Genomic DNA, 15348 nt, shown 5'->3' with positions numbered 1-15348 from the left:
TTGAATTTCTTTCGTGTTTTGTTTTATTTCCCACTATAACACTATAACAGTTACAAAAAAAACTAAAATAAGCAGCGTAACAACAATTTACATCATTCCTTCTGTCCACTCCTCATCTCATTTGCTGGACTTTTCGCTACCCTTGTCGCGCTCCTCCAGCGGATCATAGCCTTTGGCCATTTTCTCTTTGAACTGTTCGTAGGTACGCTTGCGATCAAAATGCTTCACCCACTGACCCGGGCAGGATTGCACGAAAGCCTTACGTAGGATCTGGCAGGCATTGGGAACCTTTTCGCCACTTGTTGAACTGTGCTTGGGCGCATTCTCATCCAGACATTTCCAATAATCATCCCGTGCCGTCCAGCATTTTGCACGTTCGGATTTGTCCGGAAAGCTCATTGTGGCAGGTGATGGGCAGGCAGTGTTATTTAGCTTATTTCCCTCAAAGCTCACAGCCTTGCTTTATCCTGGGTTTATGGGGAATTACAATTAATTAATATAATTGTTTAACAACAAATTCTAAAAGTATATTATTCTATTACAAAACCAACCAACCTGGATACAGGGCGACCGTGCTAATGTCAGATAAACATATGTGAAAATACTGGCAAATAGGTTATCGATAGGCGCTCGATAACTGTAGCTGTCATTTCTGCACAGCCTTATGGGCGCTTCGATTTGAATTTCTTTTGAATTGAATTTTTCAACTTTTTAATACTTTATAGTACGTTTTATTTGATTTCATATCTCTTATACTTAACATTATTGCAAACGAAGTGTGCCATTTAAAGATATACACATATGTATATAAATTTTAACTAATTATCTCAATGTTGGTGTACAAAATGTTGAGAGAAAAAAAGTAATAACATAATCGTTAAAATGTGGCAACAGGTTTTTCTTGTTGTTGCTCTATCATAATGAATAACAATGAAATTCAAAACGGTGAGTTATATATGTATGTATATATATGTACCTATATATTCTAAGTTTTGTTGTTGTTGTTGTTGCCTGTTTAAATTCTAATACATCGAAACCTTTATATACACACATATTTTGCAAATGCAGAAATATTATGCATGTATTTTTGTTCTATCATGAAAAATTTGTTATTATAATAACCTATAGGTTGCTTAAACAATAGGTACATACGCACACAACAAACATACATACATACATATGCAGATATATACCTATGTATAATGCCATCGCAGTCAGACAAAATTGTGGGAAACGTCATAATTGTTCCTTTCTTGACTGATTGAAAACGACAGCGGGAGGGGTGCTGGTGGTGGGGGAGGTTTTGTTTTTAATTTACTTCATCTTAATTGCTTATAAACTATTACTAAACATTTACAAAATATCTAAGTCTGTTTTCATTTACTTTTTGTTTTGTCTAGGAATTAACACTACAAATCCAATTGGAAATGTGTGTGTCACGCGTGTGTCATTGATTACATTTTCAGCAGTTTGTTATTCTTATTATTGTTGTTATCTTTTGTTTATATCGCTTCAACTTAACCTATAAATTGGTTTAAAGTGTTTCCCCATGAATTCTTTCCTTGCCGCCAATTCCCTATTGTCAGTACAAACATTTACAATTGTTGTTACATACCGAGATATACAAATATGCATGTATATAGTAGTAGTTTTTGTTGTTCTTGCATTAGTAAATAAGTCAAGTGGCCATAAATACATAAATCTTATACCTAAATCGTTAGACAACAAGATATGAAGATATTTAAAAAAAAAAACATCAAATGAAAGTAAAAATGCATTGCAATTTTGTTTACCATGTGTTTTCCTTTCCACATGCTCAAGGACATTCCTGTAGTATTGGGGGAGAGTGGTTGGGCGGGGACGTATGTATATTTTATAAATCATTACGAGGCACTTGTGGCACTTTTCTTTTAAAAAGCGACAATGCTTTAAATTGCTTGGCAAAATTAAAAAGTTAATTTTAAAAATTTTGTTTGGGTTCATTCGTAAGGATTTCAATATTTTGGTTGTACTTTTTGTATTTTTAGAAACCTAAAGAAAAATAAACGTCTATATATACATACTAAATACAATACAACTCAATTGATTTCTCCATAAAAAAAAATAAAATAATAATAATAATCCCAAATAATTTTCCTTTTTAAAATAATTTTTGCTTATAAGGTTTAAGTTTCTAGTTTCTTTTATAACAATTATGTTTTTTTGTTTTTGGTTTTGTCATTAAATTTATTGTTACATTCACGTAAATTTAATTTTAATTAATGGCCCACTTGCGATAAAAAGAAGCTCTCTAGACAAAACCACAAAATGTCACATGGGGAAAGATAAAAAAAAAAGGTTTTGTTGTTTGGTTTTTTGTGTTTTTTTTTTTTTTTAACAAATTCAGTGATTTTGATTGGAATTCAACTTAAACAGATTTATTATTAGTCTATAGTTCTACAAAAAATTTCTTAACAATTAGTGTTATTGTGAATATTTCATTATTGTTTAGTTTTAAACCAACAATTGACATAAAAAAAATGTATCGAATTTTACTTTGAGTTTTCCATGTCACGTGTCATTTAAAAAAATGCATAATGTAAAATTACTAAAAAATCTATATATGTATATGTATATTTATTTTTTGTGGGAGCGAGCGACTGACTGCCATGCATACATATGATATATTTCTTCGATCCAAGTGGAAAGTTATTGCAATAGAACGAAACTAGTAAACAGGCGGAGGACATAGGACATACTCAAGAATCTATATAAATATGTATATGTAAAAAGGGATATGTATGCTTATTAGAAAACAAAATGCCAACTACTAATTAATGGGCAATATTGTTAAATGATTGTTCCTATCAGAGAGCAATGTGAAATGATATTGAAAATGCTTTTGCGTCTAAAAGGACTAATTGCTTGGACCTGGATATAGAAGCTCTGTAATATTTAGTTGATATTATTTAGAGGAAGGACAGAAAAAACTAATAAATACCAAGTCTGGATAAATACTAATATATATATATAGGTATCTATATATATGTGTGTACAAAATCAAAGAAAGACAACAAAAAGAAAGTTACCAAATATTTGACCGATTATTTTTAACTCATCAGTCGGATATAATGAGACTATATACATACAATCTTTTACAAAATGCAATTTATAAAAAAAAAGAAAACAAAATTCTCTAAAAGTTTTTACCTTTCTACATAATTTAACTCTCTTTCTCCCTTTCTGTCTCATTCTCGCTAAAACTTTGCTTTCATTTCTCTCATTCTTATGACTAGATACAAATTGTTTGCCATTGTTTTTAAGGTTTAACATATAACTTTTACACACCCGCACACACACACATACACTTATACAATTAACCACATGCACACTAGCAAACACACACACACACATATATTTTAAACGACTTTTTTGGGGATTGTACATTGCGACAACATGTCCAAGCTTATTGGTTAGATTTAGTTTTGTGTAAACTTTATATATGTATAATAATAATTAATAATCATTGCAAAAAACAAATGCATAATAAAACAAAGAGTAAAAAAAAACTATATGTAAATATAGAAAAGCAATATCTATGAAAAAAAATAAAAATAATAATAAACAATAATTATGTTTTGTTAAAATTAAATAAACATGAACATTTGGCAGTCGAAGACGGCCAATTAAACAAACAATGTTTGTTGTTATTGGCTTTGATTTCGATATATACATACAAATATGTATATATAGATGCATGCATATGAACAATATGGCGCTCTTTTTGTTATATATGTGATGTTTAATTGGCAACTTGGCTTGGCCAAGAGAGTCGATGTCGATTGCCTGTCTCTCTCTCTCCATCTCTCTTTCTTTTCTCTTTCAGTTTCTTGGTATCCTCTAGTTATCTCCCCTTGTCCTATGTCCAGTGGTCCTTGGTGGGTGGTTTCTTTTTATATGGATACCTCCTCTTCTTGATAGTTCCTACGCCTTCACATCGAAATCTTCGTCTGGAGGAGCCGATGATACTACCAAATCCCCGCCATCAAATCCCTCCCTATCCATTGGTGATGGATTTGTACTTGTTGCTGCCAGTCTTCCGGCATATTTACACACCGCCGTGAGACACTTGCAACCGTTGTTGGCGCGCTGTTCATTGCGCCAGAATTTTTCGCCATAGTCATAGCTAGTTAAGGGGGACAATTCAGTTATTTTCCAGGTAAATGGGTTTCTCTTTATAATCTTACCAGATTTCCTCGCCCGAATCGATGTCGCGACAGGCAAAAAATGCAATTTTAGGAAAACGATAATCCTGATGCTCGTAGAATACACGAACGGCAAGGACATTCGGTTCACACGAATGATTAAAGAATCGTGTCACATTGCCATAATAATTGGCATCGATGCAATGCCCATTATCCAGATCAAAGTAATAGCTATCATCAGTGCGCCTATCTGCCTCCGGGGCAGTTAGTATCTCACCTGTGTAGCTGGCCACAAATGTGCCTTTGGGTACATTGGCCAGAGCACGAACACCCCAGCCCTTGGCGGGATCTTCGCATTCAACAATTTGCAATGGAATGCGTGTGCCATTCTGGACAACACGATTTCTGCAGGATAACTGAAGGGAAACAATAAGAAACAATCACAACGTCAACTGGCAAATTAAGTTATTTAATCAATCATTGAATCTACCTGATTGCAGCCACAAACATCATTGCACTCGAATATGACTGCCGGATCGTCGTAATTAAAGTCGGAAATCAAACGACTTTCGGCCGTATACCAATTCTGTGAGGAGGCTCCATTGCATTGGCAAAGATCACTGCTACAGCTATCGAGACATGAGCAGATACGCATCTGGGATACACGTCTATCGATTTGTACAGAGTTTTGTAGTATAATGCAATTGGTAATGTACTTAAAGTCCGGCCACATTAAAGTATCTGCCTCATCCTCATGCTCGGACATGGTAAGCTCATTGCGTACTGCCTGAATGGGTCGGGCTTCCCGGCCATTCGATGCATCTGCACAGACGACACGTGTCCGCAGTCCAAGAGGACGAAAACTACGCATTTGCATATTAAAACCAACAGTTCGTCCGCATTCCGATTCCTCATTGGGTATACAATCGAAGGGTAATTGCTCGGCTTTATTCTTAATCATTAGATCGGCTCCATTGGCAATAAGGGCAATGCACATGCGGGTCACCGAATGTCGACAGGCAATGTGACTGAAAAAAAAACATTAAATTAATCATTTCCCTGGAGGCGGATTAATATCAACTACTTACAGTGGAGTATCACCCTCCACATTCTGGACATTGCAATCGGCACCAGCTTGTAGGAGCACTGTTATGGTCTCCAGTCCATCATTGTGCAAAGCGGACCAATGTAGCACGGTATTGTTATCATTGTCACAGATATTGGGATCGGCTCCATGGTTGAGTAGTAAACTATGAATGGGGAAATGCAAGTCAGCACTGTGATCAAATATATAGGTCAGATTCCAAAAACAAACCTAACAATATCGGTATGACCGAGTTCGGCTGCCCATACCATAGCCGTCCAGCCGCCCTCATCTTGGGCATCTATGAAACTTAAAAAGTTACTAATATTACGCGAAGCCCGATAGCTATCCACAATCAGTTGAGTGGCCTCCACATTGCCCATTTTGGCAGCAATATGCAGACTAGTTTTCCCATCTGGACCCTGAAAAAGTCATCCATTTAATATTCGAATTCTCTATAATCATCTTCGTTGACTCACTTTGATGGCCACATCGGCTCCACATTGCAGGAATAGATTAAGCATGTCGCATTTTTCATTCATCACGGCGCACATAAGAGCCGTACGCAATTCACTGTCCACCACATTGACGAAGTCCTGTGAACTGGCCCCCTTGCATAGCAGCAGATAGGCCATTTGTAGTGTTCCCGAATGGGCAACTAAATGTAGACAGGTACCAGGATATTCACGCATTGGCGCTAGCACATTATAGTCGGCAGCTAAAAGAAAGAGATTCAACAATGACATCTCTCTGTCTGTATCTCTCTCGGGGTTAACTCTTACCCAATATCTCAGCCACACGCTCAAGATCATCGTTCTGTACGGCATAGTACATGTCGCGAGAGGTAAATTCGGTGGTAACACGACCACTGGCCGATACCACATGACCACGCAGCACCACATTCAACACCGAATCGGGTATGAGTTGTTCAAACGTGATTGTATGACCACCAGCACCACTATGATGAGAGTTGGCGGTCGCATTGGCTGCTGTCGTTGTTGTTTTTCCTCCTCGAATACCATTGCTCTTGCCTGCAGCTCCAGCTCCTGCTGCTGCTCCAGCCGATGTAGAAGTGGTGTTTGTGTTACTGGCGTTAGCTGTCGATGAGGGTCTACCACGTCCAGTGGTAGATGATTTGGTTGCAGCCACTGCACTATTACTTCTACCAGCAGCAAACTGTGCCAAATGCGCTGAGGTGGTCAATTTGGCAGGTTTTCTATGAAGAGGACATTTAATTTAAACGAAATTTCTTAAATAAATGCAAATTTATTTCACTTACATTTTGGACTTTTGGGTGGGCAGGAAAACGGGCAATGTTTGGCATTTCATGGTGACAGTTGAAGTACGTTCGGGCGTATCCAAACCGCAATGGGGGCACTTTAATACCAACATTGGACTGTGGAATTTGTTACTATTATTGCTCTGGAGCAGCTGTTGACCCTCAAAGGGACTGTTCAAAATGAATCTTTGGGCACAGTCCGGATGGAAAAAGTGTTGCTGCTTGCAGAGCACAAATTTACCCTGTGAAAATATGAGATTCAATTAGATATTATCTGTAATTGGGAATCATTTCTCGCTCTCTCTCTCTCTCTCTATGTCTCTTACTTGGGTACAAAAGATACCACATCCAGCGCAGCAATTGTGCGATTGTAGACGCTTTTTGTGATCATCGCAGAGTATCATATAGCCGACACGTTGACTGGGACGCAAGAGATTATGGACCTCGGCGGACAGTTCATTGCAGCAGCCAATTTTCTGCTCATCAATGTTGTCGATGGCACAGCAATAAGAAGAATCGGGGGCATTGCGGGCATAGTATTGCGAGCTCTTCTGGCATAGGCAAATAAACTTTGATGGCTTCACCTTAATGGAGTTGGAGGTGGTAGGAATGGCATCCGTATCGTTTAGTTCGGCGGCAGCCAAAATGGAACTGTTTAGCGAATGAAGTTGCTCTGGTTCTAATGGAGATTGCATGGCCGCTGCTGCAGCTGCTGAAGCTTGGAGTCCAGCTGCTCCAGTACGAACGCCAACACGACGATTTAGTTTAACTGAAGTTGCTGAAGGATGTTGGGATTTGTGAGAGGCATTTGCGGCAGCAGCTGCTGAGGTGGTGGGCACTTGCTGCTCCTTGGGAGCAGCATTACGAAGTCGTAGAGTTAAACTGGGTTTGCCCACCTGCACCGGAGTGGCGGGAACAAACTCCTCGTTATCCGTATTGGAGCTATCATCATCACTGGCATCCTCGCTGTTGTTGCGTCTCAAGCCCAAATGCTTGAGATGCTTCTCCTTTTGCTTGGCCAGTTTGCGTAGTTGCTTTTTGTTAAGTTTGCGTTCCTCTGGCGATCGATTGGCATTCAATTTGGCCGCCTTAATATCGCTAAGAAATTTATCTACATTGGGGCAGGGTTTGACTTTACTTTTGGCCACCAAAGCTGCACCAGAATTCTCAATATCACGTTGAGATTTGGAAAAGAGACGCTTCTTAATTGCACTAGTCCCAGCTGGATGCTGGCCGCCAACATCAAATCCGCTGCCATCTGATTTCTCGCTCTTTTGTCGTGATGTGGATGAGTTTGAGCCTGCTCCACCACCGCCACCACTAAACGATGGCTGTGGCGTCTCAAAATGTGAATCACTGTCGGCTCCGGCTGTCTCCCCAGTGGGTCATGCGTTCAATATGTTTTGTTTCAAACTCACAGCGCAGTTCATCGTTTTCTAGAATTTTTGGTGTGGGTTTTATGCGACGCTTGGAACGTTTTGGCAATTGCATTTCACCGCTTCCGCTCAGGCCAGCAACGTTTGAGAATGATGATGTCGTTGTGGTGGTGGCGGCGGCGTTGGTGGTGGTTGGTGTGCTTCGCTTATTACCATTTGTGAGTGGCTGACCAGTGTGATGATTGGTGGTGGTTGAAGCTAACTGGGATTCATTTGGTTTGACTGTTGGTGGTATTTTAGCTTTACGACCGCGTTTCTTAGGCGGCGTCTTCTCGTCCAGCACGGGCATTGGTAGCTCACTTAATGTGGTGACCAAATCATTGCCAGACATCCCACCAACAGATGGTTCCGTTTTCACCTCTTCACTCCAGGTGGTGGTGACACCACTGCTGGCAATGGCATTGACTATAGGATCAGTCGGATGTCTGTTGCCCAAACGAACACTGCGTCTCGTTCGCTTCGGATCGACAGTACTACCACTGGGTGCTATTTCGCTGGCTTCTGAGTCTTGGTGTTCCGTCTTTACCACCAATGTGGGCAATTCGCCGGCAATCAATGCCGCTTCCTGTTGCTCTTCGGGCAGTTTACGCTTACGTCCTGGTTGTTTACGCTCAACGACAACTGTAGGCGATATGGCGGTGGCCATTGTCTCCTCTCCGTATGCATTTTCACCATCAATCAGCTCACCTGTTGGCGGTTCTACATCGAGTTTGATCTTTTTTGGCTCGTCCACGACCACGTTTTGGTGGTGGTGGTGGTGCAACAACAGTTGCCACAACTGGTGGCTCCGTTGGGTTTGAAGCTGTGGGAGTGGATGTGGCAGTGGCTGCCGCATCAACATCATCTCCACTGCCAATTCCATCGACATTTGCTAAAGATTTTTCGGGTTCTTTTTTAACATCATTCAGCTCGTTGCTCTCTATGGGTGAACTTTCCTCCTCCTTGCCTGGGCTCACTTCCGTTCTAATATCCACACCATCAACTTGTGGCTCCTCCAAGGGTGTGGGTGTTGTTGTTGGTGTTGGTGTATCTGTGGGCCTCGGAGTGCGTCGCAAACGACGCGTATTGCTGCCAGGTGAAATTTGTTCCTGTAAGGCATAAAAAAACCAAGAAATGGGTTTTTTTTAGTCACAACTAGACTGGACTGGAATGTGCAATAGAATTATTCAACACTGGTTGCTATGGTAATTTATGGCTTGCAAAACACAAGGATACAACTAGCCAATGCATGGGCAGGATGAGAATATTGAGTGGTTGGGGTGCCCGGAACTAAAAGGATACACAAACATCTCACTCTAAACGTCCTTGTGAATTTTGTTATTCTTATTGTTTGTTTTTCAGAAGCTAAATATTCCATCAGGTAAGACATGAATGAATGAAACTTTAATCAATTGGGTCACTGATATCCTTAACCACATGTTAGGATTATTTTTCCAGTTGATTATTTTAACCTAAATAAGTCCATATAATACAGGGTGATGCAAGATTCTATCCCATCTACATATTTGGTAGATGACTAACGTTTCTACCAGGAAAGATTTGAAACTAAGAAATGTAACGAATCCAGTCAACGTTAAGAATGAAACATTGAAGCCAAAACTCATAAAACTTGTTTTTTTTAAATTTAAGCATTTTATTTAATCGTATCTGCTATTATCTCTTTGATAATGGGGCAAAACTAATATAAGCCAAGAGACCATTCCAACAAGAAAACTATACAAAAACCAAACTGAACTTTGCACGGTTAATGTAAATGTTTGCCCCAAAGACAAATTTGTTGAATGAAAAGCAATTATTACAAGATAACATTAACTTGATGGATCTTTGGTCTATTTCGAATTACTTTTTGTGTATTTAGTTCGATTCTTGAACATTTGAGAAAACAAATTTAACAATTTTAAATCAAACATACATACATATGTACATATGGCCATCTAATCTAAAGGGCATTAAGTTTGAGAAGGCGGGCGGGGGGCAAGATATCTATTGGAGGGGTGGAGTCAATCTTTAACTAGGGGCAAAACTTTCAAAATGCAACAAAGTAGTTTTGTCTCATCATCTAGAGTCTTTTTGGCATTAGTTTTTTTTTTTTTGGATTTTATTATTAATTATTTTTTGTTGTTGTATTTTTTATTATTGTATTTAGACCCAATTAATATATGTATATACATATATATATATATATAAAACCAATCGAGCTTAAAGCTTGCTTGAGAAAGCTTTGGGCGGAAAGAAAACCTTAAAATAGAATTATGTGTATGTAAATATGACAAATCGGAGAAATCTCAGAACTAAAGTTCAATTTAAATTGCAATTTGCAATTGCTAATCGATACCATCATCATCATAATCATCGAAGAAATCGAATTTTAAGGCTTATCATGAATAGTCATCTTGATAATAGAGGACTCCTTTGTTGTGACTGGGGGAAACCCCCAAAAAAATGATAAAGTGTGAAGGGGGCGAGTGACACCTACATACATACGTACATATTAGTATATATACATACATACATAAGTATATAGGGGGAACGCATGGTAAGGCAAGGCACACATTTACTTGTTTGTATGTACGTACATTTTTATCAGCATTCACGGCTGCTGCTGTTGCTGCTGGCGTTGGCTCGGCTGCTGCTGCTGCTGCAGAATTGCCTGTCAAAATCGTAGTTGTTGCGTCAGCCTCAACATCGACGTCGACGCTATCGTTGGCAGAATTGACAACAAGTGGAGCCAAAACTAAAGCTGCTTCTGTTGGTATCTCTGCTACGGCAGCTGCTGCTGCTGCTGCTGTTGATTGCAGCTGAGAATTTATTGTTGTTGTTGGGGATGCAGATTTAACTTTTACTGTTGCTTTGGTTGCTGTGGTCAGTTCCAATTCTGCTTCTGCGCTGCTTTTCGCTTCTTCTTCTTTTTTATCATCTTGGTTGTTAGCCACTTGTTTTGTTTGTGTCTCCGTCTCAGTCTTGATCCTGTCGTCATTGCAGTCGACTGAGGCAGCGATTCTCAAAGTTTCCTCAATTTTTATTTCCACGGCAGAGGCAGCAGCGTTGACATCGACGTCAACGTCAGCGTCAACAGCGGCTGCTGTCACCTCATTTGGTGTATTTGTTGTGGCCGTCGGAGCGTTGTCATTACCATCGGCTGGCACTTCGGTTGCTGGTTGCTTCGCTTCGTTAAACGAAGTTTTGGGGGGTCTACTGACTCTGCAATGGATGCCGACGCTGCCGCTTTTGCTCCTTCTTCGCTTTCTGTTGTGTCTATTTTGGCAGTAGCAGCGACAGCTGCAGCTTTTTCTTCTTCTTCCATTTTAACTGCAGCTGCATCAATTACATCCGCTAACAATTCCTTGACATTATCCTCAATCTCCTCAAGCAGTTCAGAGGATAACTTTTCTGTTACGTCCGACCGCTCTGTCACTGCTGGCGTTGACTGCTCTGCAGCTGCTATTGATGCTGGATCTTCATCTTTATCAATTATTGCATCTGACCCTCTGCTAGTTAGCTGCGTCGTCGCCGTCGTCGGCGGCTGCTGCTTCTTTTCCTTATCCTTACAGGCAAATTGATTATTGGCCAAATTGCGCCATTTTAGCGTCTTATCTTCGGCCAAATCCAAATTAAGGAGTGTCCCGCCCTCGGCCGTTGTGGTGGCGCAATCACTATTAAATGTTGTCGACATGCTATTGAGCAGCTCCACAAAGTCCGTCATCTTGATCCTCTTTCTCTCTCTCCTAGAATCACCTAAATGTATAGCAATTTGATAGAATCAATATTCACACATTGCACACACCAACAACAAACACATTTCCCTCTTAAAACGCTGGTTTTTTTTTTTTTTATTTTTTTATCTACAAAATAAATTTAAGTTTGGTACTAAACTGAGAATTAAAACAAACTAACAGAAAACTACCTTAACCACCCCCCGCGTTACCGATACCGTACGACACAACATCCTGTCCCACAACAACAACTCCCGTACTCTCTTACCTCCCCCCTCTCACTCGCTCACTCACGCGTTCCGTCAATGTCTCTCTCGCAAGCAAGCGAGCGAATGAAGGAAAACCAACAAATAAACAACGCCTACTGCGCAGTCAACGTCGGCAGCGACGGTAACGTTTGGTCTCCTACTGTCGCAGTTAACGGTTAACACACTGTTGTTGTTGTTGGCTGCCAAGAAATGAGGGGGAGGTTGAGAGTGACAGTGGAGGTTAGAGGGTGACAATGTGTGTGTGTGTGTGTGAGTATGTATGTGGGCGGGGGAGGGGTAGGTATTTATCAGATCCCCCAATATTATAAAAAATTTAAATTGCATTTTAACTTGTAATTGATACATAATTTATTAATCAATTATTACTTTTTTTCTGCTTGTTCGTTTGTCCGTCTGGTGCTGCTATTTCTTCTTCTTCATTTTTTTTCTCTTCAAAAAAAACAACAAAACAACAAAAAAATGTTTGTAGAAATCGCTGCTGCTGATTAGCTCACACACAACATGCTGTCGTTTTCTTGCTTTTTTTCTCTCTTCTTCTTCTTCTTCTTTTTCTTCACTGCTGGTGCTGCTGTTGGTGCTGGGTGCTATGATTTAGATTTTTTTTATTTTGTTTTTGCTCTTATTATTATTTTAATATTCCTTTCTTAACAATTGGAAATATTTTCCCAATAAGAATCGAGTGCATATTCTTATTGCCAACAGCTTTGCTTTTCATGTTTTGGTGTTGGCTAATTTGGATTGGTTTTAAAACAATACAAAAAAAACTAAGAAACTACCGACTACGTCGACGTCAACGGGGACAGAGATATCATCATCATCATCATCACCGACGGCGACGTCGACGTCGACGCATCGACATCGCACAATGACAATTCGACAATCAATTTGAGTTTGAGATATTTCTCTTCCTCACCGCGCGCACTCACAACTTCAATTTTACTCTCTTCGTTGGTTGGTTAGTTGCTGCTGCTGCTGCTATCCTTCTGCGACGACTGCTGCTGCTGTTGCTGCTGGTCACTGCTTCATTTTTCACTTTCAGTTTTAAGTCACGGATCAATCTTTTTATATTCAATATTTTGATATTTGCACATGGGTGGTGGTGGTGGTGGTGGTAGAGAGCAGAGCACACACAATTTATAATTATTATTAAGAAATATAAAGGAAAACACACACACACACACACGACCGCGCGCACGACCGCTCACCTCGACAACCAAAACAAGACAAATAGAGATGGGAATTCCATCGATGGCACCATCGATACTATCGATGACACTGTTATGAAGGCTAACAGAGAAATGTTAACCGATAGCAACTGATAAATTTCAAAAAAATTGTGCAGCCTCTAGGAAATGCCAATGAAAAAATCTGTTTAGTAGTGTCACTATGCAAATATGGGGTCTTAAACTTAAAATTTGTAATTTTAACAACTTAAATTTTTTTCCCGCCAAATTCGATTTAAATTTTAACAGACTCAATTTTGAGCACTATGTTAATTAGCAGAACAGAAATGTTAAATTTAACAGTGTATCATCTCAAATCCGCGTTATCGTTATCGATTCAGAAGTTTTCCACAAATCGCTATTTTATTGTTTATTGTTGAGAATCATAATAAATTAGTTAATTAATGGGTATCTGTGGTTGCAGTTGTTGCAGTGCTTAGCAACATACCCAATATATATGCAGCTCCTGCACTATATCTTACACCCAATCCACAAATAGAATGTGAGAAGATGCGCATGCGCGGCCGCAGATTGCTTCCAATTGTATTATCATTGCTGATCATAATTCTGTTGTGCATCAGCTATTTCTCGAATCATTTGCATGAGAGTTCATCGTCTTCGTCATCCTCCGAGGAGAGTGATGAGTTTCTGGTCCATCTACCAGATAGTGAGAGCGAGGCCACAACAGTTGCAAATGGACAGCAGGCAGGTCCTTTGCTGAATCTCACCGACTTTGCCTATCTCCTGCCAAGTAATGTGTGTCGCAGTGCTGACAAAGAGCTCTTGGGTAAGTATCGTGACTAGCAAAAGCCAATTAATTCCTAGGCTCTAACTGTTTGCCAATTTGTCGCAGCTGTTTTGATTGTCACCTCATATGCGGGCCACGATTCACTGCGTGCCGCCCACCGTCAGGCTATTCCGCAAAGCAAACTGGCTGAAATGGGTCTACAACGGATCTTTCTACTCGCCGCCCTGCCGAAACGAGAGCGTTTCCTAACTCAAGCGCAGCTCGTCAGTGAGCAGACACGTTTTGGCGATTTGTTACAGGGTAACTTTATTGAGGACTATCGCAATCTCAGTTACAAACATGTGATGGGGCTGCGGTGGGCGGCCACTGAATGCGAGCATCGAGTCAAGTTTATTATCAAACTGGACGATGATATTATTTATGATGTCTTTCATCTGCGTCGTTATCTGGAATCTCTGGAGGTTAGCCAACCTTCGTTGGCCACGTCAAATACTCTTCTGGCCGGCTATGTGCTGGACGCCAAGCCACCAATACGCCTTCGAGCCAACAAGTGGTATGTGACCCGACAAGAATATCCGCATGCCCTCTATCCGGCCTATCTATCCGGTTGGCTGTATATCACCAATGTACCAACAGCCGCCCGACTTGTTGCCGAGGCCGAACGGTTGCCCATATTTTGGATTGATGACACCTGGTTGACAGGCGTGGTGCGACAACATTTGGGCATACCTCTTAAGCGGCACAACGATTGGTTCTCACCGAATTCAGAGAACTTGGACTGCTGTGTCAGGGATCTAAAGATGCATAATTTCGAGTGTGAATATTCAGTGGGTCCTAATGGTGCGGATGCGAAATTGCTAATAGAATTTCTACATAATGTGGAGAAATGTTATTTTGACGAGTGCAGTAAACGCCCACCTGGTAAATCCCTCAAACAGACCTGCGTGGCGGCTGCAAAGCATCCAGTGCCGGATCATGGGGTCGCTCAAGTGAAAGCCCTTAAACTAAGATGACCAATGGACCACGTTGGTTGACCAACACACAAAAACTAAGCTCACCAATTAGCTTACGATTTATTAGCTTTAAGTGAAAAAAGTGTGCAACAAATAATTAGAAATAGGTAACCTTGTCATAGTCTTTATCGATCTATCTGTCTGAATACATGCATATACACATTTGGATGTGGCAGCTAGAGAGACACGAAACCATAGATTTTTCCATGGTATCATTCTGTATTGCTCCTTGAAGCAGTCCTTAATCCTTAAGGAAAATATGAATACGAAATTACTCTTTTCTTCTATATGCTAGAGTCTAACCAATAAACGATTCCGTCCAATTAATGAGATTTGTTTAGTTAATTAAAACCTAACCAATAATGTGTAAGTGAGATTCTTATTTTTCTACAATCTGTT

General features: G+C 40.1%; 3 protein-coding genes across 3 annotated transcripts; 1 reads left to right on the top strand and 2 right to left on the bottom strand.

The window, feature by feature from the left end:
• Positions 1-5: 5 nt before the first annotated feature.
• LOC137586760 (cytochrome c oxidase assembly factor 6 homolog) lies at positions 6-573 on the bottom strand. The gene is made up of 2 exons (XM_068302910.1): positions 556-573; positions 6-467 (listed from the first exon to the last, which is right to left on the bottom strand). The coding sequence occupies exon 2, from the start codon at positions 397-399 to the stop codon at positions 118-120; it is 282 nt and encodes a 93-aa protein (XP_068159011.1). The 5' UTR covers positions 400-467; positions 556-573; the 3' UTR covers positions 6-117.
• Positions 574-1286: 713 nt separating this feature from the next.
• G9a (histone-lysine N-methyltransferase G9a) lies at positions 1287-13183 on the bottom strand. Its single transcript, XM_068298187.1, is given in 14 exon segments — positions 1287-4165; positions 4227-4600; positions 4675-5212; positions 5273-5434; positions 5500-5690; positions 5748-5986; positions 6051-6484; positions 6548-6789; positions 6874-7923; positions 7925-8667; positions 8669-9071; positions 10560-11099; positions 11102-11718; positions 12892-13183. Coding segments are annotated over 13 exon segments (5703 nt in total). The 5' UTR covers positions 11687-11718; positions 12892-13183; the 3' UTR covers positions 1287-3963.
• Positions 13184-13510: 327 nt separating this feature from the next.
• LOC137587223 (beta-1,3-galactosyltransferase brn) lies at positions 13511-15276 on the top strand. Its single transcript, XM_068303548.1, has 2 exons — positions 13511-13975; positions 14042-15276. The coding sequence occupies exons 1-2, from the start codon at positions 13699-13701 to the stop codon at positions 14947-14949; spliced, it is 1185 nt and encodes a 394-aa protein (XP_068159649.1). The 5' UTR covers positions 13511-13698; the 3' UTR covers positions 14950-15276.
• Positions 15277-15348: the final 72 nt, after the last annotated feature.

Source organism: Drosophila tropicalis, unplaced genomic scaffold (assembly GCF_018151085.1).
Source record: "Drosophila tropicalis isolate 14030-0801.00 unplaced genomic scaffold, ASM1815108v1 contig_158, whole genome shotgun sequence".
In the NCBI taxonomy this organism is placed as follows: domain Eukaryota; kingdom Metazoa; phylum Arthropoda; class Insecta; order Diptera; family Drosophilidae; genus Drosophila; species Drosophila tropicalis.
Note: the sequence above shows the minus strand (reverse complement) of the source record. Positions and strands in the feature narration are given on the sequence as shown.

Coding starts and splice junctions, on each gene's coding strand:
- LOC137586760 (XM_068302910.1), bottom strand. CDS start 399: ATGAGCTTTCCGGACAAATCCGAACGTGCAAAATGCTGGACGGCACGG.
- LOC137587223 (XM_068303548.1), top strand. CDS start 13,699: ATGCGCATGCGCGGCCGCAGATTGCTTCCAATTGTATTATCATTGCTG. Junction 13,976..14,041: donor TGCTGACAAAGAGCTCTTGG/GTAAGTATCGTG, acceptor AATTTGTCGCAG/CTGTTTTGATTGTCACCTCA.